The sequence below is a fragment of the Copadichromis virginalis genome, linkage group LG5 (assembly GCF_057382275.1).
Source record: "Copadichromis virginalis isolate Kocher_CV1m ecotype Utaka linkage group LG5, C_Virginalis_male_GT1.1, whole genome shotgun sequence".
In the NCBI taxonomy this organism is placed as follows: Eukaryota; Metazoa; Chordata; class Actinopteri; order Cichliformes; family Cichlidae; genus Copadichromis; species Copadichromis virginalis.
The window spans coordinates 21,736,228-21,760,742 of NC_140622.1; the positions used below are offsets into that span (position 1 = coordinate 21,736,228).

Sequence of the window (24,515 nt, forward strand, 5' to 3'; positions counted from 1 at the left end):
CACTTGTTAACCCGGATCTCCTGTGTCATATTTATTCACCGTAATTCCAGGAAGTCAGAAGAAGACAACATGACCGATGTGTGAAATGAAACAAAATGTCACAACTGCAGCGACTGCATCCCAGGTTGTGGTGATATCTTCATGAAGCAAAAAGAGTACACAGAGAAACCGGTTTCTAGCTGCACTATTTTACCACTAGATTGTTATTAACTGAGCCAAGCAGGTTATGTTTTTGCAACCGTTTGTGAGTGCGTGCCATAATTTTGTCTGTGAACTTTAGAGCTTGAAGAGTTGTGAATGAATTCTGATAAAACCTTGTAGGAGAGTGGAGTCATGTAAACAATTAACACTGAGGTGTATGCAAGCCAAAGTGTACCCAAAGACTTATAAGTGTGGTGTGTAGTGTTAACATGTTGAAAGATTTAAAATCTCCTGTCATATTTAACCTTTGACCTCTCCTTCAAGGTCAATAGATTGATCTGAAGGGCAAAGTGCTAATAAAGGGACATAGAATTAATTCATTTCTTATTGCCATTGTTTGCATTGGCAACATACAGATAATAAAATATTGGGATACTAAATATCACATTACTTTATTGTGGCTTGTTATTTAGATTACAGTAACAGGTTATAACTGTTTACAATAAGAAAAGTAAAGTATTGTATTTAAAAAAACAAAATAAACTTGTGATCAAAATCTTTTTTCACATGATATTTTTGTTACAAACCTTTAAATGAATTTTACTAAAGAATGAATTGAATGCTACATGTGTGCTATCCATCATCCATCAATCCTCTTCCACTTATCATAAGTCAACAGTTAAAAGTAATATTTTCAAATATAAAAAATACAAAAGTAAATACTGCCCAGGCAGTGAGCTGCCTTGACGAAGGTCTGCAGAATGCTCAAAGTGCTTCATATTACTGTCCACTCTTAGATTTTAGTTCAGACTTTTTAAAAAATTATTTATTTATTTATTTATTTATATGAGAGAGTGTTTGGACATGAGAGACATTGTTCAAGAATCCAAGAAAATCAGAACAAATGATCTGAAAGTGAATTTTTGTGTGTATAAGCTATCTACTGATACCACTGTTTTAAGCCGTAGAGGCTTGCTTTAGTGGGACACCATTTCAGTCTTCAGATTCACTGTCTGCCAATTCCTGTATGACTTCTATCCAGTGTTTATTATGCATTACAAACTTGGCAGTATTGTTTGACACATCAGAGGTAGAAGGGATGGTGCAATGGTGTGAGAGCCACAACCTAATGCTAAATGTTAGTGAAACTAAAGAAATTATTTTGATATTAGATGTAAAAGAGATCATAGTTTGTTCTTAATTGGTGAACAGAAGGTTGGGCAGGTAACAATATTTAAGTAGACGTTAACTTACAGTTTGTCAGTTATAGTAGTTTCATCATGTGAATCCAAAATGCTGACTTTATCTAATTTGCAGTAATTACATGCAACTTTTCCATGTAATTTTGAACAGTTTTTAAATTTTCATTTTAATGGAATCCGGTAGAATGAAATACTTGATTGGTACATTCAGTTTATACCAAGCAGGATGTCCTTAATGATTATTTATGTGAATGAATAAACATTTTATTTAATATATTTCCATTGCATTTTACTCACACATACTCCGGCCAGTGTTTTTGTTAAATCTATTATCCGACATGCAGAAAAATGCAGCATTTTATTGAATCATTGCAAACATACATTGGAAAAACAGTATCTAAGGCAAAAATGAATTTGGACAGTTCTCTGAAGCTTGGAAGTCAGTATTTGGCAGGATGACTTTCATATGAACACCCTCTCTTACGCAAGCTGTTTTGTAATTTTTAACTAGTCTTCAGAACTGTTGTACCTCTCTCCTAACACCATACCCACACTCAACATGATTTGAACCAAGAATTTCAAATTTGGATTCCTCACATCATAACAGCTGTTGCCACTGACTTTCACTGAATTCCAGTTCTTGTGTAATTTGGATTTCAGTGAACAGGAGACGGATCAACTGAAGAGTCAAATTCATCCCTCAGGTCCTGTGTCATGTCTTTTTTTTTTTTTTTTTAACTTATTTCTTGTGGACATGACTTTCAGGTACTGTTCATCTGATGTAGATAGTTGTTGTTTTTTTATTGTTGGCATTTTTTTTATTGCTTCAACTAAAGAAATTGGAACAAATTATGTGTTTTTGCAGCAGGCTGCTAGTAACTAAGTAGCTAAAGGTACAATTTAGAACGCATTGCTGCATCTATTCCCAATTTCCACTTCTACATATAAAGAAATGAGTGATTGCGCAGGACTTTTGCTTGTATCTCAGTTCTTGGAGTGCCTCCCACTATTTTATCTATGAAATCATCTATTAAACCCTTTGCAGCCCCTAAGGTCACATTTATGTTGGGAGAAACTGGAAACATCTGTTAACCGAACTGGATCAGACAGATCGTGGTGATACTGCAGGCAGTTGGCAGTAAACTGACCCTATCGCCCCAAGCAAAAGAAAAAAAAAAAAAAAACACCCACAATTAGCATCACACAGGAAGCAACAAGCACATGATGTATGCTGTGCCAACACCGGGAAAAATCACAATAGCGGGCCAAGTGACACGCTTTCTGCAGTCCATGAGCAGTTTCAGGGAGTGGTTTGATATTGTCGGCCTGTTTTTGGCTCCTAATGGTGATTAGGATCATCATCATCCGTCCAGACAAACTCATTGTGTGCATTGTTTTGTTTTTTTCGTCGAAACTCCTGCCAGCTGGGGGGGGGGGGGGGGGTATTAAGGTATTAAGACTTCTGAGGGTGGACTGATTTCACTTGGATTTTCTCGGCAGTGAGGATGGCAGTCACCCCTCGGCGTGTCCGCCTGAAGCCCTGGCTGGTCGCGCAGGTGGAAAGCGGGCGATACCCGGGATTGACGTGGCTTGACCGTGAGAACATGCGCTTCAGGATCCCATGGAAACACGCCACACGGCACACACCCCAGCACGAGGATGAGGACACCATCTTTAAGGTAAAGATTCACTAAAAGAGGGGTGTCTGCCTGTGTGTGTGACTTTATTCCTTATACCTGATCAGAACTTGTACTTCTGCAGAGACAGTGAGGAGGTTTAAGCAGGGGTTATGCTAATTCGTTCCTGGTTAATATCCTTTTAAAAAATACCCTCTAATAATAATAATAATAAGTAGGACTTTTAATAAAACGTCTGGCTTTGCAGCCCAGTTCTATTTTGTTTCTCTGGGTCATGTTGAATGAAACCTTATGTAGGTGTTTTATTTTATTGTTCTTCTGTAAACCTACCAAATTAAACAGGAGAGGCATAAAGGGAAAAGGTTGTGGCTCATGAGGTTGTTTTCTTTTCTTAAAAAAAATAAATAAGTAAACTTTTTTTAAAGAAAAGAAAACAGAATTTGATCAGCATAAACTTTGTTGTGACGAGGTGTGTGTACCTCGTGAAAAACTGAGCCTCTGGGCTTGAGTCTTTTCATTCTGACATAGCTGTGAATACATTATACAGCTGTTTCCTGACAAACATGCTGACCCAGCATCACTCAGTAAATAAAGAACACTGGTTTTATTTATTTTTTGTGAGTGCATACTGTGCATAAATAGAAATTAAAATAACTGTGTGATACTGATCCCTTCATTTGGTCTAAATATTCCCCCAGGCATGGGCTGTGGAGACCGGAAAGTTCCAGGAGGGAGTTGACGAACCTGATCCTGCAAAGTGGAAAGCTCAGCTTCGATGTGCCCTGAACAAAAGCAGAGAATTCAACCTCGTCTATGACGGCACCAAAGAGATCCCCATGAATCCTTGGAAGATATATGATGTCTGTGACATCCCTCAGCCCCTCAGCAACCACGGTAAATGAGAGCTCTTTAATGCGGCTCGCTCTCGTCTTTCTTCGTTCATCTTTAATTTTTTCTGCAATGTCCAGTTTGATTGCTTATTAACAGTAAATGAATTATTTTCTTCGTGTAGGCACCCCCTCTCCTCTCATTATGTGGTCTCCGATGGGTTCTGAGTCATCCATGCAGCCTCCCAGCTGTCCCCCATCAAACGAGGTCTGGTCCAAAGAGGAGCCTGTTAAACCCTGGCCTAAAGAGGAGCCCGTGGATGTGGAGATGCAGCAAACGACACACGACATGCCCCCAGTTACTCTGCCCGATCCATCTTTGCAGCCCCCTCCCCTGCCCGACGGCTTGTTTGCCTCTCCCGAAATGTGGATCAGTTCCCTTCCAAGTGAGTGTGAACTGTTGCTAAGACACGAGTCTTGCACCTGCTTGCTTGGCAGACTTCAACTTAAAATAATAATTTGAGCTTTTTGTTGTGGCAGGCTGAGGTGTAGGGGATACCTGCTGTAGCTCCCCAAGTGCAGTTGAACTTCATGACATTTGATTGGTTTAAATTAGGAAAATATAACATCAGAAAACCTCTTCTCTAGACAGCAATACTTGCTGGTTTTATAAAAAGATAGTTTCAACTCCTCTGCTTTAAGCTTGAAGATGTCACTATTCCTGTTGTTGTTTTTAAATAAACAGAACTTTTTATTAATTAATTGAGAATATGTGTCCAGTATGTGCACCATGGTCGTAAAATTGAAGTTTCTGCTTCCCTGTGACCTCTCCTTTTTCAAAAATTAAGCTTAGTTCTTTTTCTGTTTTTACCTAAAATATAGTTTTATTGCATTTTCCTTTTTAACACGCTTCCACCTTCATCTCTGACCCAGTGACAGACCTGGAGGTGCAGTTTCTTTACAGAGGGAAGGAGACGTGTCCTCCAGCGACAGTCAGCAACCCGCTAGGCTGCAGGCTGTTCTACGGAGACCTCGGGCCCATGGTCAATCAGGAAGAGCTGTTCGGCCCAGTGAACCTGGAACAGCTACGCTTTCCGACCACGGAGCACATCACCAATGACAAGCAGAGGGTCTTCACTAACCGCCTTCTGGACGTGATGGACAGAGGTCTGATCCTGGAGGTCAGCGGCCACGATATCTACGCAGTCCGTCTCTGTCAGTGCAAGGTGTACTGGTCTGGCCCCTGCGCTCCAAATCCAGCTGCTCCGAATCTCATAGAGCGGCAGAGGAAGGTCAAACTGTTCTGTCTTGAGTCTTTTCTCGCTGGTATGTATTAATGTCACTTCTTTTTAATAAATGAGATACAATGTGTAGTTAAGCATCTTTACACTGACAAAAATGGGAGTTTCAGCGGTTTGGCCCATGCCTTAAGATCAAGGTGGGCAGGTGTGGCCTGCAATGTAAAATGAGTTTGAGCACCTGTGGAAAAGCATTTTTTTTTATAAATATATCTTTTTTTGTTTGCTGTGCAGGTGTGATAGCTCAACAGCGTGGCCAGGCACCAAGCACTCCTGACTATGAGATCAATCTGTGTTTCGGGGAGGAGTGGCCAGATGGAAGACCCAAGGAGAGGAAACTTATCATGGTCCAGGTAAAGAAATGTGTAACATAATTTAAGTGGTCTATCTTGAAATTTTTAAACAAATAAGCTTGCGAAGTGTCTTTTCCCAACACTTAACGGCCCTCTTTCACCCTGCAGGTCATTCCAGTGGTGGCCAGAATGATAAGTGAGCTGTTTTCTAGTGACGACAACACGCGATCACTTGACAGCGGCAGCATCCGCCTCCAGATTTCGATGGAAGACATCAAGGACAACATTGTGACCCACCTAAAGCAGCTTTACTGCCTGCTACAGACCCACCAGGGTCTGTAGCAGGCAGTAAAGTAATGGGTTTGTTCTGAAATGGATGCTGCTGCTGCACTTTGGGTCTGAATTGTTTTATGGCTTGTTGAACGTAACTGTATTTAGCCTGTGATCGCATGTTTATTTTATCAATAAAAGCGTGACTGTGAATTTGTGTGAAATCCTTTCAAAAATACAAATTATGCTCGTCTTTGAGCCATAAGAGTAAAATGCACTTTATTAGTTCCATGATGTCATCACTCGGCTGCTGCAGATGTGTCAGCTGCACATCAACGATATGGATCTCCTGCTCTGTCACATCCCAACCGTGCTCTGTTGGATTTGGATCTGTGGACTGTGAGTACAGTGAGCATAGATCCTCACAGACCTCTGAAGAGGTCATGCATATGTACTCAGTACTTTGTTTGGGCCCCTTTTGCATGAATTACTGCATCAATGCAGCATGGCATGGATGCTATCAGCCTGTGGTACTGCTGAGGTGTTATGGAAGACCAGGATGCTTCAATAGCGGCCGTCAGCTCTTCTGCATTGTTCAGTCTCATGTCTCTCATCTTTCTCTTGGCAGTGCCCCTATAGGGTTCAGGTCAGATGAGTTTGCTGGCCAATCAAGCATAGTAATCCAATGGTCATTGAACCAGGTTTTGGTACTTTTGGCAGTGTGGGCAGGTGCCAAGTCCTGGTGGAAAATTAAGTCAGCATCTCCATAAAGCTCGTCTGCGGAAGGAAGCATGAAGTACTCCAAAATGTCCTGGTAGACGGCTGCGTTGACTCTGGACTTAATAAATCACAGTGGATCAGCACCAGCCAGATGACAGGGCTCCCCAAATCAACACAGACTGGAAAATACAGACTGGATTGTGTGCCTCTCCATTCTTCCTCCAGACTCTGGGACCTTGGTTTCCAAATGAGATGCAAAATTTGCTCTCATCAGAAAAGAGGCCTTTGGACCACTGAGCAACAGACCAGCTCTCTTTTTCTTTATCCCAGGTAAGATGCTTTTGATATTTGTTGTTCAGTTCTTCCACACTTTTCCCTTCCACATAACTTTCTATTAATGTGCTTTGATACAACACTTTGGAAACATCCAGCTTCTCTTGCAATTACCTTTTGGGGCTTTCCCTTCTTATGGAGGGTGTCAATGATGGTTTTTCTGGTCAGCAGTCTTCCCACTGAATCAGACTGAGAGACCATTTAAAGCAGGGGTGTCCAATCCCAGTCCTCGAGAGCTACCGTCCTGCAGGTTTTAGATGCATCCTTGTTTTGACACACCTGAATCAAATGAATGGCTTGTTATCAGGCCTTTGCCAAACTTGATGGATGGCATGCTGAAGAGGTAATCAAACCATTAGGGATGCATAAAAACTGCAGGACAGTAGCTCTCGAGGACTAGGATTGGGCACCCCTGATTTAAAGGCTCAGGAACCCTTTGCAGGTGTTTTGGATTAATTAGCTAATTAGAGTGTGACACTTTGAGCCTACAATATTGAACCTTTTCACAATATTTACATTTTCTGAGCTTTTGAATTTGGAGTTTTCATAAGCTGTAAGCCATAGTCATCAAAATCATAACAAATAAAGGCTTGAAATATCTCTCTTTGCCAATCGATATCATATTTTCGTTCACCTTTTAAGTTGAGCTACTGAAATAAATGAAGTTTTGCATGATATTCAAATTTTTCAAATTGCATCTGTATAGTGTTCACAGTATATACATACATATCTATTAAATCACCTTTTTCAACCTATTCTGATATTCAGTGTGAACTTCAGCATGTTATCGTGATCATGTGTAAATATCTCGTAGACGTAGGCTGCCGGGGGATTCCCATGATGCATTGAGTTTTTCCTTTCCAGTCACCTTTCTCACTCACTATGTATTAACAGACCTCTCTGCATTGAATCATATCTGTTATTAACCTCTGTCTCTCTTCCACAGCATGTCTTTATCCTGTCTTCCTTCTCTCACCCCAACCGGTCGCAGCAGATGGCCGCCCCTCCCTGAGCCTGGTTCTGCCGGAGGTTTCTTCCTGTTAAAAGGGAGTTTTTCCTTCCCACTGTCGCCAAAGTGCTTGCTCATAGGGGGTCATATGATTGTTGGGTTTTTCTCTGTATCTATGAAGCGCCTTGAGGCGACTTTTGTTGTGATTTGGCGCTATATAAATAAAATTGAATTGAATTGAATCTCATTGCATGGGGTGTCCGCCATGTGATGTGCTGATTACATGTTAATGTTAACAAGAAGATGAACAGGTGTCTCCAGTGAACTGGCTGGTATGTGAATGTCTGCTCATAAAAAAACAGACTTTGTTAAAACATTGTTTATTTTTGCTGTTGATTCTGGAGGTTGAGAGATATTTGAGTTAATTGCAAATCAGCTCCCCAGAAATGATAAATGTGCTCAATGAAACACAGCTGACCTCCAGTGGTTTAGTTAAACAACAGCAAGCATGAGATCAGCACAACATACTGTAGTGTTAAAGTCACAGAGCAGGCACTGAACGTGTGTCTGTTGAGTCACTTACACTTAGAAACCTTTAAAAAATTATGTCAAATGTAATGTATCACAAATCTATGTGACAGTGATGAGTTAAACTGTTAATCTGACAAACATCTGTTCCTCCAGCCAGAGCCTCTGAGCAGTGTATCCTCTTTATTTTGGAGGTGGTCAATTTCCAGCGCTCATTTTTTTATTTCTTCGACTGAGAAAATGTTGATATTCGTCAGAAAAAAGCGTTCAACTAAAAATCATACAAAATAAATGACTTGCTCATCAAACATGTATTATTATTTTTATGTCTGTCTAACAGACAAAGAAAGAGAAGCATGTTTGCTTTAAAATCCTTTCTTTCCTGGACACATCCCTATTTGAATCTTTTGAATACAAGAGATTTTATTATATATAGTCCCCTGCATTGTGTTAAACTACGCACTGTAAATGATTCCGACCCAACACACCGTCTTTCAGTTTTGTTTAGCTTTTATTGCACACTCCTGGCTTGGCACACATGGCAGCCAACTTTCCAGTCAGCTGTGCCCTCTCCTGCCCTCTGCTGTCCAACATCACTAAAAAAAGGGAAATCCTCATCAGCACAATCACATCCACCTGTCTCTCCAACCTCTCTGGCACCCTTGAGCTCACTGCACCGCCCCTCCCCTGCAGCTGAGTCAGGGATCACACCTCAGCCACACTTATCATTTCTTTATATTTTGTGACAAAGATGGGAAATAGATTTATTGAAACGTGCAATTATACACAGAAATACAGCACAGAAGGAAAAACTAACGTCTAAACAACTGGAATGAGCTTGAAAGCTAATATTTGGTTTGACCACCTCTATTCTTCAGCACCGTTTGAACTCTCTTAGTCAAGATTTCCTGTCATTTCTTTGAGTAGTCTTCAGGAATAGTTCTCCAGGCTTCCTGAAGGACATTCAAAGCTCTTATTTGGATGTTGATAGCCTTTTGTTCTGTTCTCTGTCAACAGGATCCCACATTGCTTCAATAATGTTTAGCTCCAATCCATGACCAATTGTGAGCCACTCAGCATTTTCCATGTCTGCTTTTTTAATGCCATTTTTGTTGTTTGAAGTCTGTCAGCACTTGGAGGCATTTCACTGGCTTGAGGTTCTAAGCAGTTATCTGCCTTGCCTCAGGGCAAACAGCACCTCTAGGAAAGAATTATATGTTTTTGTCTCAGGCTGTTTATAACAAAGTGCCTAAAGACACAATCAGGTCCTTTGCCAAGTTGTCTGTTATGTGTAGACCCAACACCGATTCATCCCTTGACTCAGGGGCCTTTTTAATGTTTGAATGACTCATAGGTCATTCTTAATTAGCGTTGCAAACAAAAACATTCTTCTGATAATGGTCACAAACAAGGACTGAACTGAAAGTGAGTGAAAAAGTAGCCAATTCTAAAGAAAAACTTTGATAGACCGCCAGAAAGCCTGGAGAACTATCACTCAAAACCACTCATAAAAAAGTTCTGGCTCCTTGGAAATAAAAACTAAGGAAATGAGGGATGACTCAAGGCTTTTCTCAACATTTTCTTAAGGTATTACACTTTTGAATAATATTGCCGCTTTGGGTAGTGACAAAAGAGCTCATTTTTTTCAGGTTTTTATACATTTAATCTGGTGTGTAACGTCATGCTTTTATGATTTGTCATATTTTTGGATTTGAAGATCTTAATCTGCAAAGCTTCTGCCAGTTACAGCGGCTTGAATGAGCCATGTTCCCTCTTAAATACAGCAAAATGGCAATAAAAAAGTAGCAAAACTTTAATGAGACATTGTTTATAGTACAAGCATCCCAAAATAATGACATGGTACAGTAGCCACTTCCTGCTGTTCAGCAGGCTCCTCAGTTTACTTTCTGGAAGGGCGATCTCAGTCGTATAGAAGCAATCAAAGCAAATGTGGTGAACAAATTATTCTCAATCTGGTAAAGTTTTCATAGATCATTTGAGCTAAATACATTCACACTGGATGCTGTGACACGCTGTGTCTGGTTAATGTTTGGCTTTGTGATATCTGCTAAGAGGACATAAAAACCAACAAGCCAGGTAGATGGTGTCATAATCCTTTTTGAACATTTATAACAGGGCATTTAAAGCTAAAGGAAGGAGACGTAAAAGGGAGACTTTAAGTGCTACAACGGTATTTAGATTTCCTTCTCTCTCTCTCTTTTAACCTTGTTTCACTTGTACCCATTTAGCATTAGCCCCAAATGTATTTATGTATAGAGAATACAACAGATATACAGATTACATAACAGCAGACTATTGAACCAATATGGAAGAATAATTAAGTAGTGTCCTCTTATCTTAATATTTACAAATGGAAAGAATGCAAAATGCTGATCAAGTTTTCTTTGTAGCATTTATTGATGGGAGGGGATTTCCACGATATCTGGTAACCTTTGCTCAAACGGGATACTACTAAAGATCTCACGCCCTCATCCAGGTGGCTCTTCCACAGATCCGGACTTTGTCCTTCTCTCTGATGAGGAAGTCTAAGCCGTACATCGACAAAGTGTGGGTTTCAAACATGAGCAGAGTTTGACTGGAAGCAAAAACAACGCATAAGGAACTAACAACAAAAGGTAAGAACTGGTGACAATATCAGCAGTACACTGAATGTGTCTTTATTGTTTGTCTGAACGATGTACGGCGAAGGCTTGCTGAAAGGTTGGACTTAGTTCTTCTCTTTATTCACGGCTATCAACATAATTTAAAAACATGCTTTTCAAAATAAAAATTTAAAGAATAAGGGAAAACTTGAATAATTATGTAAATGAATTCGTGGTGTGGTTTTGAATCCAAACTTTTAAAGGTTTAATGATTTTGGTTTCCACTGACTGTCATTACGCCACTTTTAAACCAACTACACATTGTTATGTGTAGGCTGTGTGCAGACAGGAATAGGACCCAAGGTGCAGACTCCAGAGCCAGATGTCAACTCAAATATAACATAACTGGAAAAAATCAAAATAAACTTACACCAGAGGACTGACAGAACACACAGCTAGGTAAACGGTAGATCACGACACAGACACAGAGAAACACAGGGCTTAAATACACAGAGGGAGCACTCAGGGAATGGGTAACAGGAGGAAAACAAAGCTGGGGCAAATAAGGCCTAACGAGACAAGGGGAAGCAAAACCAGACACATTAACATCAGACATGGACTTTCAAAGTAAAACAGGAAACATAACACAGACTCACAGGCAGGCACTATAACAAAGGGAACAGAGATGTGGGACCAGGGCAGACACAGACACTGACTGGACACGGGGATATAGCAACTAAGGATACACAGAGACGCGAACTAGACAAGGGGATACAGCTGACAGGGGAGACAGAGCAACTAGAGAAGACAGAGACATAAACCATAAGACAGAACTCAAAGAAACCAAAGACTAGAAATAATAATATAATAAACTCAAAAACCCTGGGTCAACGACCCAGGCATCCTAACACACATCATATGTCAGTCAGGATTTGAACCTCATGTATTCTTCATATGTCATTAATCAAGATCTGATTTAAGTGTTCCCTTAATTATTTTGATGTGTAGATAGATAGATAGATGTTAGATGTACAGTGCACGTTGTTTTATTTGTATCATATTTGTGTGTTGTGTTCAGTGTGTTTGGTCATGTGTCACTGCAGGTGTGCAGTTGTGATGTAACTGACCACATTTCTGTGTTACCACAAGATTGTTTTCTTGATCCGTTTATAATTCTCTGCGTTTTAATTTAATTTTCATTCCTCTAATTAGCTCAGACTTAACACAATAAACCTGTAAAAGTGGAAGATTTATGGGTTGATTTCAGATACAGGTGGGTGAGTCCACTCATGTATGACGTGTGTATGATTCATGTGATGTTCCAGGTGAGTCCAGTCAGTATGTTCAGGAATAACAGCCCCTTTGGCTGTGATACCAGCAGCTATGCAGACTCACTCCAGTCCAAGTATGTATTCTGGCAATTTTTTATCTGGGCAACAATCAATTGGCTGATTGCTTTATTCATTTATTTTATTCAAAGGTTCAAAGGTTTATATTTGGGTTTTTGTTTTTCTGTGACAGTGGTTATTCCACGATGGATGAAGCGCCATCACGGCTCTCAAATATGTCGAGGCCAAGTGCAAAATCAGTTTACTGTAAGTAAACATTGCTGTTAAACGTACTAATAGGTTTTAATTTCATATATATATAACTCTGATTTATCTTATTGGATATTTATTTCTTTTATGACCTTATGCAACTGATCATTTGACTATGTCATTGCTGCCTTTCCATCCTAAATATTTCAATTGTCAATTGTTATTATTATCATTATTATTATTATTATTATTATTATTATTATGCTTCCACCTTTAATTGTATTTGTGAAAAGAAGAACAAAGAACATAAAGACCTGCTTTGTGTTTCAGCAGTGCAGAGGCAGGAGTATGCAGCATCAATAAACAAGATGATGGGCAACTTTCAGTGCAGGGTGGAGGTGGAGTATTAAGAACATTTTCTATTATACATCCAAATGTACGTGTCTCTGGATAGTGTCAAACTTCTGTTTTAATCCTTCTGTGCCGCAGCACCTGTTCACCTGTGACCTGGACGGGAAGGACCTGAAAAACATCACAGACTGTGTGGACCGTTTGAACCTGCTGGAGGAGATGGGTCATGTGTGGGGTCAGAACATGCAATTGGAGGTGCAAGGCACCAAAATGATGCTCACAGATATTGAAAACAAGGTAACAACCACAGCGCAGCTTACAAAAAGTCTATTTAAACTGGAATGAGTTAATTGGATGAGTTATCATTAAATTTGTGCCAATTTGCATAAATGTCTGATATCAAAAGTATAGTAAAATGCAGACCCGCTGTCATGTGTCATACAGGCGGGTTGAAAGATCTGGGCAGAGCTAATAACATGGAGAGGCAACCACGTGTATGTCAGTAAGAGGAAAATGCACATTTGCCAGTAGCATTTCATCTTAAAACCCTTTAAAACCTTATTTATTTATTAGGATTTATTTATTTATTAGGACACACTAACCAATAGGGTAAAAACATACCTGGATAAGAAACTCACTGCGGATCATTATCGGTCATCGCCTGCCTAGAGCCCAAACATCAACATTATTGAAACAGTGTAGGATTATTTTGACAGAGAACAGAACAAAAGGCAGAAACTTCCAAAGAAGAGCTTTGAATGTGACTCATGAAGAACTATTCCTGAAGACTACTTAAAAAAAAACCCAAAGGAAAACAAAGAGAATTCAGACTGTGTTGAAGAATAAATGTGGTCATGTGAAATATTTATTTTCAAGTTCATTAGAATCATGCAGACTTTGTTTTTGGCTTTTGTACTCTATAGCCATTTATTTTTTTAAACATTTTAATACATTCATTTAAATATTTTCAGTTTCTCTAGCAAAACATAAAAACATGGAGCTGTGACTCCAGAGGTTTTCACAGTACTGTTTAATGATGTTCAAGCTTTTCTCCTGCAATGATAGAAGCTATAAAAACATGTGAATCAACAACCCAACATCCTCTGTGATGACTTTGCTACTGTGCTTTTTCAGGACGAGCTGGAGTCGATGCCTCTCAGTGACATCCAGGAGTTCACCGCTGTGCTGAACGCCGGGGTGTTTAACTCTCTGCTCACAGTGTCAGTCCAGGCCAGGAAAAAACGCAACCACACTGTCTTCATGTTCCAGTGTGATGATGTCAGGGTGAGGGCAAACCGGCCGAGATGGCTGCCATCATGACTCATATCAAGCGAAAGCAAAGGGCAAGTGATTTTCTAATTTTTTCTTTGTTTTTTTACAGGCCGACTATGTTGAAAAACATCTCTCACTAGCACTGGCTCGCCAGGGACAGAATTCAGGCATCAAGTACTGTAAAATTTCTGTGTCCATACACTTTAATCTTTATTAAAGTTTTCTTTGTGAAACTGTATCTCACCTTTTTTTAAAAAAAAATCAGAAATGAAGGAGTGAAACCTGCAGTAATCCCTAAACCCAGCGAGCCAGAGCCTGCGGCTGAACCAGCGTGGCAGTGGAGTGAGCCTGACTATGGTAAGGTTGTGACAGCACACATGGTGGTACTGATGCACTGTTATTGGTGTGATGATGGCGTATTCATCCTCTTTTTCATCTGTTTGTGGTTGTGTGTATAGAAGACCATTTGCATGATCCTGAAATGTTACTGCCTGAAGATGAGGAGGATGATGAGGAGCCCTTCATGCATAAAGACGTACCTCGTTCATACACGGAGCTGGACAGGAATGTGGTGAGTTTTCTTTAGGAGAAGTATATTTTGCTTCTTCTTTGCATGCTTAAATCAGAAAGCATCTTTAATAACATCTGATAAGGGAAGAATAAATGAATAAATTCCTCTTTTCTCAGTGGCTTTTTTCTTTCTTGCAGGATATGTTGAATCATATTTTAAGGGACATCGAAATCTTCATGGGACAATTAGCTGCAGCAGAAGCTAAAAATGCAAAGAAGAAGAAGACGAAGAAGAAGAAGAAAAAGGGGAAAGGTCATTTTACGCAAAAATTAAAAGCACACTTGAAAAAAAATCCCATATTGTGTGAAATTCACAGCTTCCAGCAGCGCCTGGTTTAACTCAATTCAGTTTAATTCAATTAAGTGTTATTTATGTAGCACCAAATCACAGCAACAGTTGCCTCAACGTGCTTCATATTGTAAGGTAAAGACCCCATAAAAATACAGAGAAAACAGAGAAAACCCCAACAATCAGAGGACCCTCTATGAGTAAGCACTATGGCGACAGTGGGAAGGAAAAGCTCCCTTTTAACAGGAAGAAACCTCCAGCCTAGATAACTAAGGGAGGATTCAAGGTCACCTGATCCAACCCTAACTATATACTTTATCAAAAAGGAAGGACCTCTATTTTTTCTTTTAATTTAGTATTAAAAACAGAATTTTAGATGTTAGTTTAGTTTAGCTGTGAGTTTCAGCTTTGGTCTATATTCATTACATAACTGTAGATTGCTGTGGGCTGGCTAAAATGACAGAGACTATAATCTGTATTTAAACAAATGTATTGCCTTTACTTTAAGCTCTATATTTATATAAAAATACATTTTATTCTAATAAATATTAGCAGCTGTGATGTCTGCATGTTTATTTAATTATTTATCTTTATTGTTTGTTTTTTATTTTTCAGTCATGGACAGCATGCCCTCTCAAGAAGAATTTGAAGAATGCCTCCATAAAATTAAATTTGGCTTAAACCTGCTGGTTTGTTTCCCCTTTTCCGTTAACACAATATCATCATGCTGTGGGTCTGTGTGTTGTTCCTGTGTAACATACAGCATGTGCGACATCTTTCTTTGACAGGGGGAGCTCAATGGAAAGATCAACAATCCCAGTGCTCCTGAATTTGTCCGCTCCTTTTTTGTCTCGTTAAAATTCGTAAGTGACTATTAAAAACATTTTTGGCATCATCTTTAGAATTTCCCAGCACTGTTTCCACCTTCACACATACGCCCACCCACGCGATCGCAAATATAACAGAAAACATAAATGGATTAAATTAATGATAGTCTAGAGTGGGCAGTGAGGAAGAAATCTGAGGAAAGATAGCAAGGACATTTTAAAAATCACGCATAACAGAGCTGCTTAAAAGCAGGACTAAAACAAAATTGGTTTTAAAAGTCATTTCTTCAAAGCCGACTCTGCTCACACAGGTCATTTCAAAACCGAAGCACCCTGACTGTGAAACGTAGTTAAAAAGATGTTTTTTCACAGGACTGCACCCCATGATTCATTAGCTTGTAGAACCACTTTTAGCACTAATTGTTTTGTGACTTTATCAGTCTCTCACATCACTGTGATGAAATTCTGGCCCACACCTTTTTACAGGGTTGTGTCAGTTAATTGAGTGTTGTGGGCATTTTATTTATGCGCAGCTCTCTTAAGGTCGCCCCACAGCATTTCAGTTGGGTTAGTTTGGAGGTTGCAACACATCCATTCTTTTCTTTTACAGCTGTTCTGTTAGAAATATGCTGCTCTGCTTAGGCTCATGGTCCTACTTATAACCAATTTAATGAAAGCTTGAAGTGTTACACAGAGGGCCTCATGTTTGACTTCAAAATACTTTGCAGTTCATGGTTGCTTCAGTGACTGGTTTCCAGGTCCTGTGGCTGCAAACGAGCCCAGATCATCACCACTCCATCGCTGTGCTTGACAGTTGTTATGAGGTGTTCATGCTGATATTCTTCGTTTAGCTTTTGTAAAAGTGCTGTCACATAAAGAACTGTTAATGAGTGTTTAAACACTGGGAATTAACTTAACTGGGGATTTGATTCTCATTTGCTCACTGGCTGGACTTTAAACTGCACAGACACCTCCTGTTGTCATCTCAGCAAGCCTTCCACCTGCTCAGGGTGGGCTGTGCACACCACTGTTCCACTGGACTTATATTCGTTATTAATTGTTAATGCCCTCATCAGGTGGTGTCACACTGTCCTGAGGTTCTGCCGCCCAGCATTATTGCGCCGTTGCTGACGCCTCAGTGTATCCGTCTCATGAGTGAAGAGGCGTCCACGGAGGAGGACGAGCTGTGGCAGTCTCTGGGAGATGCCTGGAACATTCCCAGGTGTAACAAGACATCTCTTATACTTTGACTTCTTTTTGTTTACAGCTGAGAAAGTGTTCTGTTAAATGTCAGCAGGGCAATCAAACATGTACTCTTACTGTTATCAGTACCCAGTGGCCAGAAGATGATGAGGACATTCCAACCTACACCCCGCAGTTCTTCGATGGCTGGCAGCCCCCTGAAGTCACTGCAGAACCTCCCCCCACTCCACCTCTGACCAGACAGAGGAGTGCACCCAAATCTGTGGCCAGACCAAAGAGCCCACAACCTGGACCCAGTAAACCAGTAACCAGGCAGGAGGATCGGCAACCTGCGCCCAGTCAGGTAAACGAAGCATTCAAGTATCTTCTAGTTACTTAAATAAAAAGCACAGAAGTTCACATCAATGCTATTTTCTTCTTCCACACAGACGTATGCCAGTTGGAAACCTACACGGTACGCATGAACACACAAAGGAGTCAATGATTCAGTGCAAAGTGAGTGTTTTTGATTTTGACTTTTTCCCAGCTCAGTGGAGCCAAAACCGCGAGAAGTGCGTGTGAAGTCTGACTTCATTTCAAGAAACCAAAGAGAGCTCACCGTGAGAAAAGGAGAAACAGTTCAGGTATCAGCAAAGTGACTCATCCGATTTTTCTGTCCCTACTCGCATTTGTTTTGTTAACTGCCTCCATATTTGCTTTATTTGTGCCTACAGCTGCTGGACAAGTCCAAGCAGTGGTGGAAAGTGAGGAATGACAGAGGGGAGGAAGGCTTTGTCCCCAGTAATATCCTGAGCGATAATGATCACCAACCTGATGAAGAGGTTACCACTTAGCAGACACGAACACGTTACAGTTCACATTAAAGATACACAAACACTGAATTATTCTGAGCGTAGATGATAAGAAATAAAAAGCATGTTTGTGCAGGATTAGACTTTTGCCAAGCCACAGGTGCTAATGGGAGTGATCCCATTCCTGTTTCATTCCACACTCCAGGAAACTGGGAATTTACTATAAATACAAGAAACATTACTTGTAATGAGTCACTGCTGAGTGTTTTTGCCCTTCTAATTTGATGTTTACTTCTGTAAAACAAAGCAGAAAGCCCAACAAAGACAGGAAGTAAAACTTTCAACTGTGTAAAAGAGACCAGGAATCACAAAATAAAACAGGAACGGACATGAGCAAAAACCAATAATCATATAGTTTAAACTATATAGCAAGCTGTATGTGCATTTTTATTTTCAGACTTAATTAAAGTAATACTACTTTACACTTAAACTAATAATACATTATTGTTCCATTTTCAAAGGAAATTGTGGCCTCACCTGTCCTAACAAAGAGGTCCAAGCCTGCCGAAGTGAAAGCCTGGCTCGAAGACAAGGGCTTCAGTAAAATGTGAGTACAACCAGAATTCTTCACTCCCTAATGTAATGAATTGGCTGTGCAGGTGGCCTTGGTGCTAGTTTCTGGCATTTACTATCCAGTGTCTGCATAAAAAGAAACATGAAGGTCAGAAAGATCAGCTGAAATATCAGGGAGGAGGGACAAATGTGGACAAACAGTTAAAGAGTAAAAATGGTCTCAGATGTGGATGATCAACCTGCTGTGACATCTGCAATCATCTCTGTTCTCCTTCATATTAATATTAGTGTTATCAATTATCAAAATTATCGCAATTTTCATACATTTCAGCTTTATTTATTCATTTTTTCAGTCTGTTAAGTATAAATATTAAAAACAACCTTAGCTGAACAACAAAACATGACATATTAATGTATACTTTATTAACCCTGTAGGAAATTGCTTAGTCCCCTGCATTTAACCCATTCTACCAGTAAGCAGTGGGCAGCTACCAATCCAGCACACAGGGAGCAGTGTGTAGAGACGGTACCTTACTCAAGCCCCAAAACTATTCATGGCAGCGGTGGGATTCAAAGACACTGGAGCCTTAATCCAGCACCTTAGACCGCTCAGCCACGCTACCGATTGCACTGTGTTATTATGTATTTAATCCAAAAAGCAGAAGCACCGTGTGAAAATCTGAGTTCTCCTTTACCCTCTTAATCTCTATGGAAGCAGTAAGTACTGATCATCAGCGAGTGTGAGCAACTCTATAAAAGCTGAAGTCTTGGCAGTTAGCATTGCCAAGACATAAGAAATGATGTCATTTTCAAATAATTTGAAGTCTTTCACTCTACAGTGAGAAAGATTTTTCGCAAATGAAAAACATTCAAGATTTTCCAATCTTCCCTGGAGTAGACTTTTCAACCCGAGGTCAGACCATGCAATGCAGAGGAACTGCAAAAAATCCAAGACTCACACTTTTCAGACTCTACAGGCCTCAGCATGTTAAATGTAAAAGTTCCTGACAGCATAAAGACTGAACAACTATGGCTTGTTTGGAAGGATTGCCAGGAAAAAGCCTCTTCTCTCTAAAAAGAACGTGGCTGCATGGTTTGTGTTTGCCAAGCCTAAGCTACACTAAGAACAAACTACAAGACTTCTGTAACAATGACCTTTTGACAGATGAGATCAAAATGTTTGGCCACATTTGGGAAAGCCAAACACAGCATATCCGCACAAAAAAAACCACCTCATACCACCCGACAGCACGTTGATGGAGGGGTGATGATTTAGGTTTTGTTGGCAGCCACAGGCCCTGGGTATGATGCAGTCATTGAACTGACACAAAATCCTCTGAGTACCACAGTATTTGTAGAGTCTAATGTGAGGCCATCTACCATGTTTGGCTAAAAGTGAGTGATGCAACAATGATCCCAAGCACAGCGGTAAATTTACAACAGAATCACTGAAAGTGAAAAAATACAGGCGTTGATCCAAAGTCCAGACCTGCAACTGACTGAAATGCTGTGGTGGTACTTTAAGAGAGCTGTGCATGGACAAATGTCTACAACTTAACAGAAGAGTGGGCCAAAAGTTCTCCATAATTACACGAGAAACTGTTAAAGTCATACAGAAAATGATCACTTCATGTTTTTGTTGCTAAAAACGGCTCTGCAAGATAGTGAATCATGGGAGGTACTTAGCTTGGCTATATAAATCTGCAGGTATATAAAGACACAGCTGTGTGTACTGCTGCACACTAAGCAGGTTTTCCAAAGTGTGAGAAACACAGATCCATGTTATTTATCTCCTGCAGCACTGTACGCTGTCTCGGTGTGGTGAGCGGCACTACGCTTCTGGGCATGACCAGAGAGGAGCTGAAGGTGATGTGTCCCGAGGAAGGAGGCCGAGTCTTCTTCCAGTTAAACGCAGTCAGGTCGCAGCTAGCCGTAAGTGACAAAGCACTGCTTCACTCGCTTCTCCCATCCATGTGGAGTTTCTATAGAAGCATGCTGCATGTAGCACAGACAACTCTGCTCTGTCTTTTGTGAACACTTTAGACTTCCAGTTAAGTGAGACCAGTGACGGGACATCAAAGGGGACAGAAGAGGACCAAAACTGGTCACCGATGATCAGACTGAAAACTTTGAGCTTTGAGTTTACAGTGCATACTTACGTCTCGTTTGAAATCTCTATCTCTATATATATATATATATCTCTATATATCTCTATATATATCTCTATATATATATATATATCTCTATATATATATATATATATCTCTATATATATCTCTATATATATCTCTATATATATCTCTATATATATATATATATATCTCTATATATATATATATATATCTCTATATATATATATATATATATATATATATATATATATATATATATATATATATATATATATATATATATATATATATATATATATATATATATATATATATATATATATATATCTATATCTCTATATATATATATATATATATATATCTATATCTCTATATCTCTATATATATATCTCTATATCTCTATATATATATATATATATATATATATATATATATATATATATATATATATATATATATATATAGAGATATATATATATATCTCTATATATATATATATATATATATCTCTATATCTCTATATATATATCTCTATATCTCTATATATATATATATATATATATATATATATATATATATATATATAGAGAGATATACACACACACACACACATATAGTCGTGTTGTCGTCTTGTGTAATATAAGATCAGTAATCGCTTGAATTCTGTAATAAAAAGTTGGAGTCTAATTTGTCACAGCATAACCTGTAAATAAAAGCGTGACACAACCTGGGTGAATTAACATGCTTTATTTTGTTGTCGAGTCATTACACGTGAACCTCAGAGGCATCTGAATCTGTAAAACTCTGGCAGTCCATCTCAAGCAATAAGGCTACAGATTACAGATTAATGGAAATAAAATCAGGCAGAATTTAAAAAATGATAAAAATGATGATAATAATAATCATAATGTCTACACAGTTACATGGCTGTAAAAACAAAGAAAAAACCTCAGCTGAAAACAAACACATACTGAGTATCAGAATACTTAGAGCACTATGAGGTTAGTAATGTAATGATGCCGAACATGTTATCCGGATTGTGAACTGTTAACGACATGTTTGAATATATGCTGTGTTTCTGTGTTGGCTCCCACTCAGTGTTACTCGACTTCACGTTTTTTCTCTCTGACCCTCATGTGCTACTATTTACTGAGCTCAATCTCCTTTATATATTGAAATATTGGTTTTAATACAACAATACCAGAAACGTGAGCTTCTGAAGTAAAAGGAGTTGTTGCTTTTTCTTTTTTCCTGACGATTGGCTTCAATATATTAATTATATGAGTAATATATTAATTTGAATTATGCAAACTATAATGGGACTTTTATGTAGTTTTCAGTATGTCAGCAGTTGATTGCTGTGAGTTGCAGTCTTGAATACTGCTGCTGGGCTCCAAAAAGACATGATTTGTGAGGTAGGGTGGACTATATGTTGGACATAATTAGCATAATAAACAGTAAACAACAAGGTGTAAAAGTGAACAGATAGAAACCGAACAGGTGGAAAAGTTTTGGGTTGGTTCAGATGACAAATGCCGTAGCAGCATGAGCAACTGTAATCAAAAAACTCCCATAATCACAGTGCAAAATGTTACAGAGTAGTCAAAACTGAATATTAAACGAGCGAGTAAAAGGCTAACGTCAGTGTAGATGTAAAATCCATCAGTGTTTTGGTTCAAATGAAAAAGTGCAAGGGCCAAAGTGTTCACAGACACTGCTGGAGGTGACGTTTGGCTTTAGAGTAAGAAGTACCAACTTTGACACTTTATCTGTTACATTTGCATTGAAATACTGAGAGTTCACAGGAATAAAAACAGGTGAAGAATAATGACTAATGCAGTAATAAAGAGGCAGAGCAGACACTCTGTGTCCACTTAGATTCAAAAAGCAATAAACAGACAAATTGAAGTGTCAAACCTTCACATCAATTAGATAAAATTACCCATCTTTGTATTGCCTTTGAAGAATACACTCTTTACAGAAACTCCCACAGTGACATTTCCACGGAGCTCCACTTGTGTAGCTACGATTTATAGCTGAAAAATGACAGATTCTCAGTTTTTATCCTAAACACCTCTAAAGCAAACACTTTCCTACCCTAATACTTTACAGCTGGTTATTCAAATAAAGCCCGATACTTTCTGACTCGTTCTCTTCTAGTCTTGGCATAAAGTCTTACTCGACTGGGGTTTAACAAGTATGCTAGCAGTTTGATGGGAGGTCCAGTGGCAGGCAGTGTGATGTTATAATACAAAAATCCCGAGGTGGGTGATACCAGCTTTGACCAGGTTTGGGGCAAGTAAAAAAAAAAAAATGCTACAAGTACCATGCAAATGTCTTAACCATGTCCCAGCATGGTTTGTGAATTTGTACATGGTGAACAGAACCGAGTACAAACCTGCTTGCTACATTACAAAACAGATTCTGGATTGAAAGCTGGTCAGCAGCCCTGAATTAGTTTAGATGTTTTACATTAAAGCTTGCTGTAAACATCAGTCTCATTCTCTCCTTCCATCCATTAATCATGCAGACATGCAAATAAAAAAAAAAATCATTTACATACTCACAGAACCGGTAATAGATCCTCCTAAAGGCCAAAGTAAAAGCTACTTTACACTGATCATGCAGCTAGGTGGTTTCAGCTAATCGGTGTGAAGCGCGTATATGCTCAGTGTTTATCGACTGAGGGAAAATAAGCAGGCGAGAAAGAGAGCATGCACTGCTCAAAGCTAAAAATGAAAAGGCACTGTGAAACCTTGGCTGGGTGCATATGTACAGTGCATTGCATGCAAAGGGGAAAAACCTCTGTGACTGTCTAAGTAAAAGGAATGAGAATGATTGGGGCCCCTAAGACATACAGAGGGGGGTTTGTGGTCACAGTGAGGTCAAAGTGAGAACTCATCCACATTTTTGTGCTGTGATTAAAATCTACAGTGTCTCTCTTTCAGCACACAAACATCTCATCATTTTTGACGAGGTCGCTTCGTACGCTGCTTAAAGAGTCCCATTCGCTTCAAGGAATGTTTGCATCAGCCTGCTTCTCTCCTCTCGACTGTGGAGTTTTTTTCTTTCTGTGCTGACTGAATCATGGAAGAACGATTCTAGAAAGTGCAATTTAGCAAGTATATGATTAAAAACCACGCCAAGCAAGACACACACAGCTATGATTTAGTGCTGCAGCATTCAGTAGATTAAACAAGAGGCCCGTCAAAGTTTGTTGTGCAGGTAAGTCCAACCTCCACCAACAATCAAAGCGCGTTATTCCTGCAAAAATACATCAGTAATTTTTTATTTGTGTGTAATCAAATGAAAGAACAGAATGACTAAGTATAGAAGAGGCTAAGCAAAACAGGAGAGGTTTAAATGTGCTGGTTGTCAGTGTAAATACTGCAGCTACTACTATGAAAGCAAGTTACTAATTAATAGAAAACACCACAGGGACCATCTGATGGACAGGACACAACAGGAATACACCACACGTTTCCCTGCTGTTCAATCTCAGAAAACCCTGATGGCAGGCCCTGCAAACCTTCATGGAACTGACTCAGACTGCAAACAATGGACATTTGGGGAAACTTTAAATAAAATAACACATGGCAATATTAAAGTAAGTGGAGCCTAAGTGTTCTGGCAGAACTATATTCTTGGCTTTTTCATAGCTGTGCAGCTGACATACTTGTACAATTGTTGTGGTGGTGTTTATGCTGCTCTCACAGCACATGTCTTCAGTGTCATGCTGGGTGGGCCACGGGTTTGGGGATTTTACATTTTGTCAGATTTCAACGCCGTCCCGGGAAAGAGCCCATGGTGAGAGAGTCCTCCTCGTCGATAGCGTCCAGCTCGTCCGTGCGCACAGCGTGAGTGATGAGCTGAAGCTCCTCGGTGAGCGTCTCGCTTCGGTACGCCACGCGGATGTCCGGGACATTGGTGCGGCGGATGTCGTTGCTCTCAGGACCCTCCTTAGCGTAATTTGGACCCAACCAGTAGCTTTTGGCCTGGAATGAGAGGAAAATACATAGTTGACACTGATGTTCAGTGTATGTGTGTGATGGCGCTTCGCCATCTTGTGGTGGCTCTGTGTGTGTGCGTTTTGCTCTGTTGCAGGGTTTCCTCAGTCGAGCTCAGCTACTGTACCTCCACTTGCCTGTAGGCCATCGTGCCTGCACCC

The 24,515-nt window shown here is 39.6% G+C and overlaps 3 protein-coding genes across 8 annotated transcripts in view; 2 read left to right on the forward strand and 1 right to left on the reverse strand.

Moving 5' to 3' along the window:
* The first annotated feature begins 2,781 nt into the window (after positions 1-2,781).
* Positions 2,782-5,875, forward strand: LOC146709628 (interferon regulatory factor 6-like). The gene is made up of 6 exons (XM_085456675.1): positions 2,782-3,022; positions 3,679-3,874; positions 3,993-4,253; positions 4,741-5,133; positions 5,340-5,458; positions 5,567-5,875. The coding sequence occupies exons 1-6, from the start codon at positions 2,849-2,851 to the stop codon at positions 5,738-5,740; spliced, it is 1,317 nt and encodes a 438-aa protein (XP_085312801.1). The 5' UTR covers positions 2,782-2,848; the 3' UTR covers positions 5,741-5,875.
* A 4,867-nt stretch (positions 5,876-10,742) lies between these two features.
* On the forward strand, positions 10,743-20,385 carry eps8l3a (EPS8 signaling adaptor L3a). Of its 2 annotated transcripts, XM_085458047.1 has the most exons (20): positions 10,743-10,834; positions 12,127-12,206; positions 12,323-12,396; positions 12,673-12,737; positions 12,829-12,987; positions 13,825-13,974; positions 14,072-14,136; positions 14,228-14,319; positions 14,421-14,533; positions 14,671-14,785; positions 15,437-15,510; positions 15,610-15,684; positions 16,725-16,870; positions 16,978-17,194; positions 17,280-17,305; positions 17,378-17,474; positions 17,565-17,672; positions 18,164-18,249; positions 20,015-20,147; positions 20,259-20,385. In XM_085458047.1, exons 2-20 carry the CDS (start codon positions 12,142-12,144, stop codon positions 20,268-20,270), a joined length of 1,872 nt encoding a protein of 623 aa, XP_085314173.1. In that variant the 5' UTR covers positions 10,743-10,834; positions 12,127-12,141; the 3' UTR covers positions 20,271-20,385. The 2 variants fall into 2 exon arrangements, with proteins under 2 accessions (XP_085314173.1, XP_085314172.1); XM_085458046.1 differs by lacking the exon at positions 10,743-10,834 and having other exon boundaries at positions 12,106-12,206.
* A 693-nt stretch (positions 20,386-21,078) lies between these two features.
* LOC146709630 (AMP deaminase 2-like) overlaps positions 21,079-24,515 on the reverse strand; it is a 36,641-nt gene continuing 33,204 nt past the window's right edge. For all 5 annotated transcript variants that reach the window (XM_085456678.1, XM_085456677.1, XM_085456680.1 and 2 more), the window contains one exon: positions 21,079-24,342. In XM_085456678.1, the coding sequence (XP_085312804.1) occupies positions 24,127-24,342 (216 nt within the window). In that variant the 3' untranslated portion in view covers positions 21,079-24,126. The remainder of the gene's footprint in view (positions 24,343-24,515) is intronic.

Excerpts from the sequence above, each read along its gene's own strand:
- eps8l3a (XM_085458046.1), top strand. The coding sequence starts at position 12,106 with ATGATTCATGTGATGTTCCAGGTGAGTCCAGTCAGTATGTTCAGGAAT. Across the intron at positions 14,534-14,670 it reads CGGAGCTGGACAGGAATGTG|GATATGTTGAATCATATTTT; the intron begins GTGAGTTTTCTT and ends TCTTTCTTGCAG. Across the intron at positions 14,786-15,436 it reads GAAGAAGAAAAAGGGGAAAG|TCATGGACAGCATGCCCTCT; the intron begins GTCATTTTACGC and ends TTTATTTTTCAG.
- LOC146709628 (XM_085456675.1), top strand. The coding sequence starts at position 2,849 with ATGGCAGTCACCCCTCGGCGTGTCCGCCTGAAGCCCTGGCTGGTCGCG. Across the intron at positions 3,023-3,678 it reads ATGAGGACACCATCTTTAAG|GCATGGGCTGTGGAGACCGG; the intron begins GTAAAGATTCAC and ends ATATTCCCCCAG. Across the intron at positions 3,875-3,992 it reads TCAGCCCCTCAGCAACCACG|GCACCCCCTCTCCTCTCATT; the intron begins GTAAATGAGAGC and ends TTCTTCGTGTAG.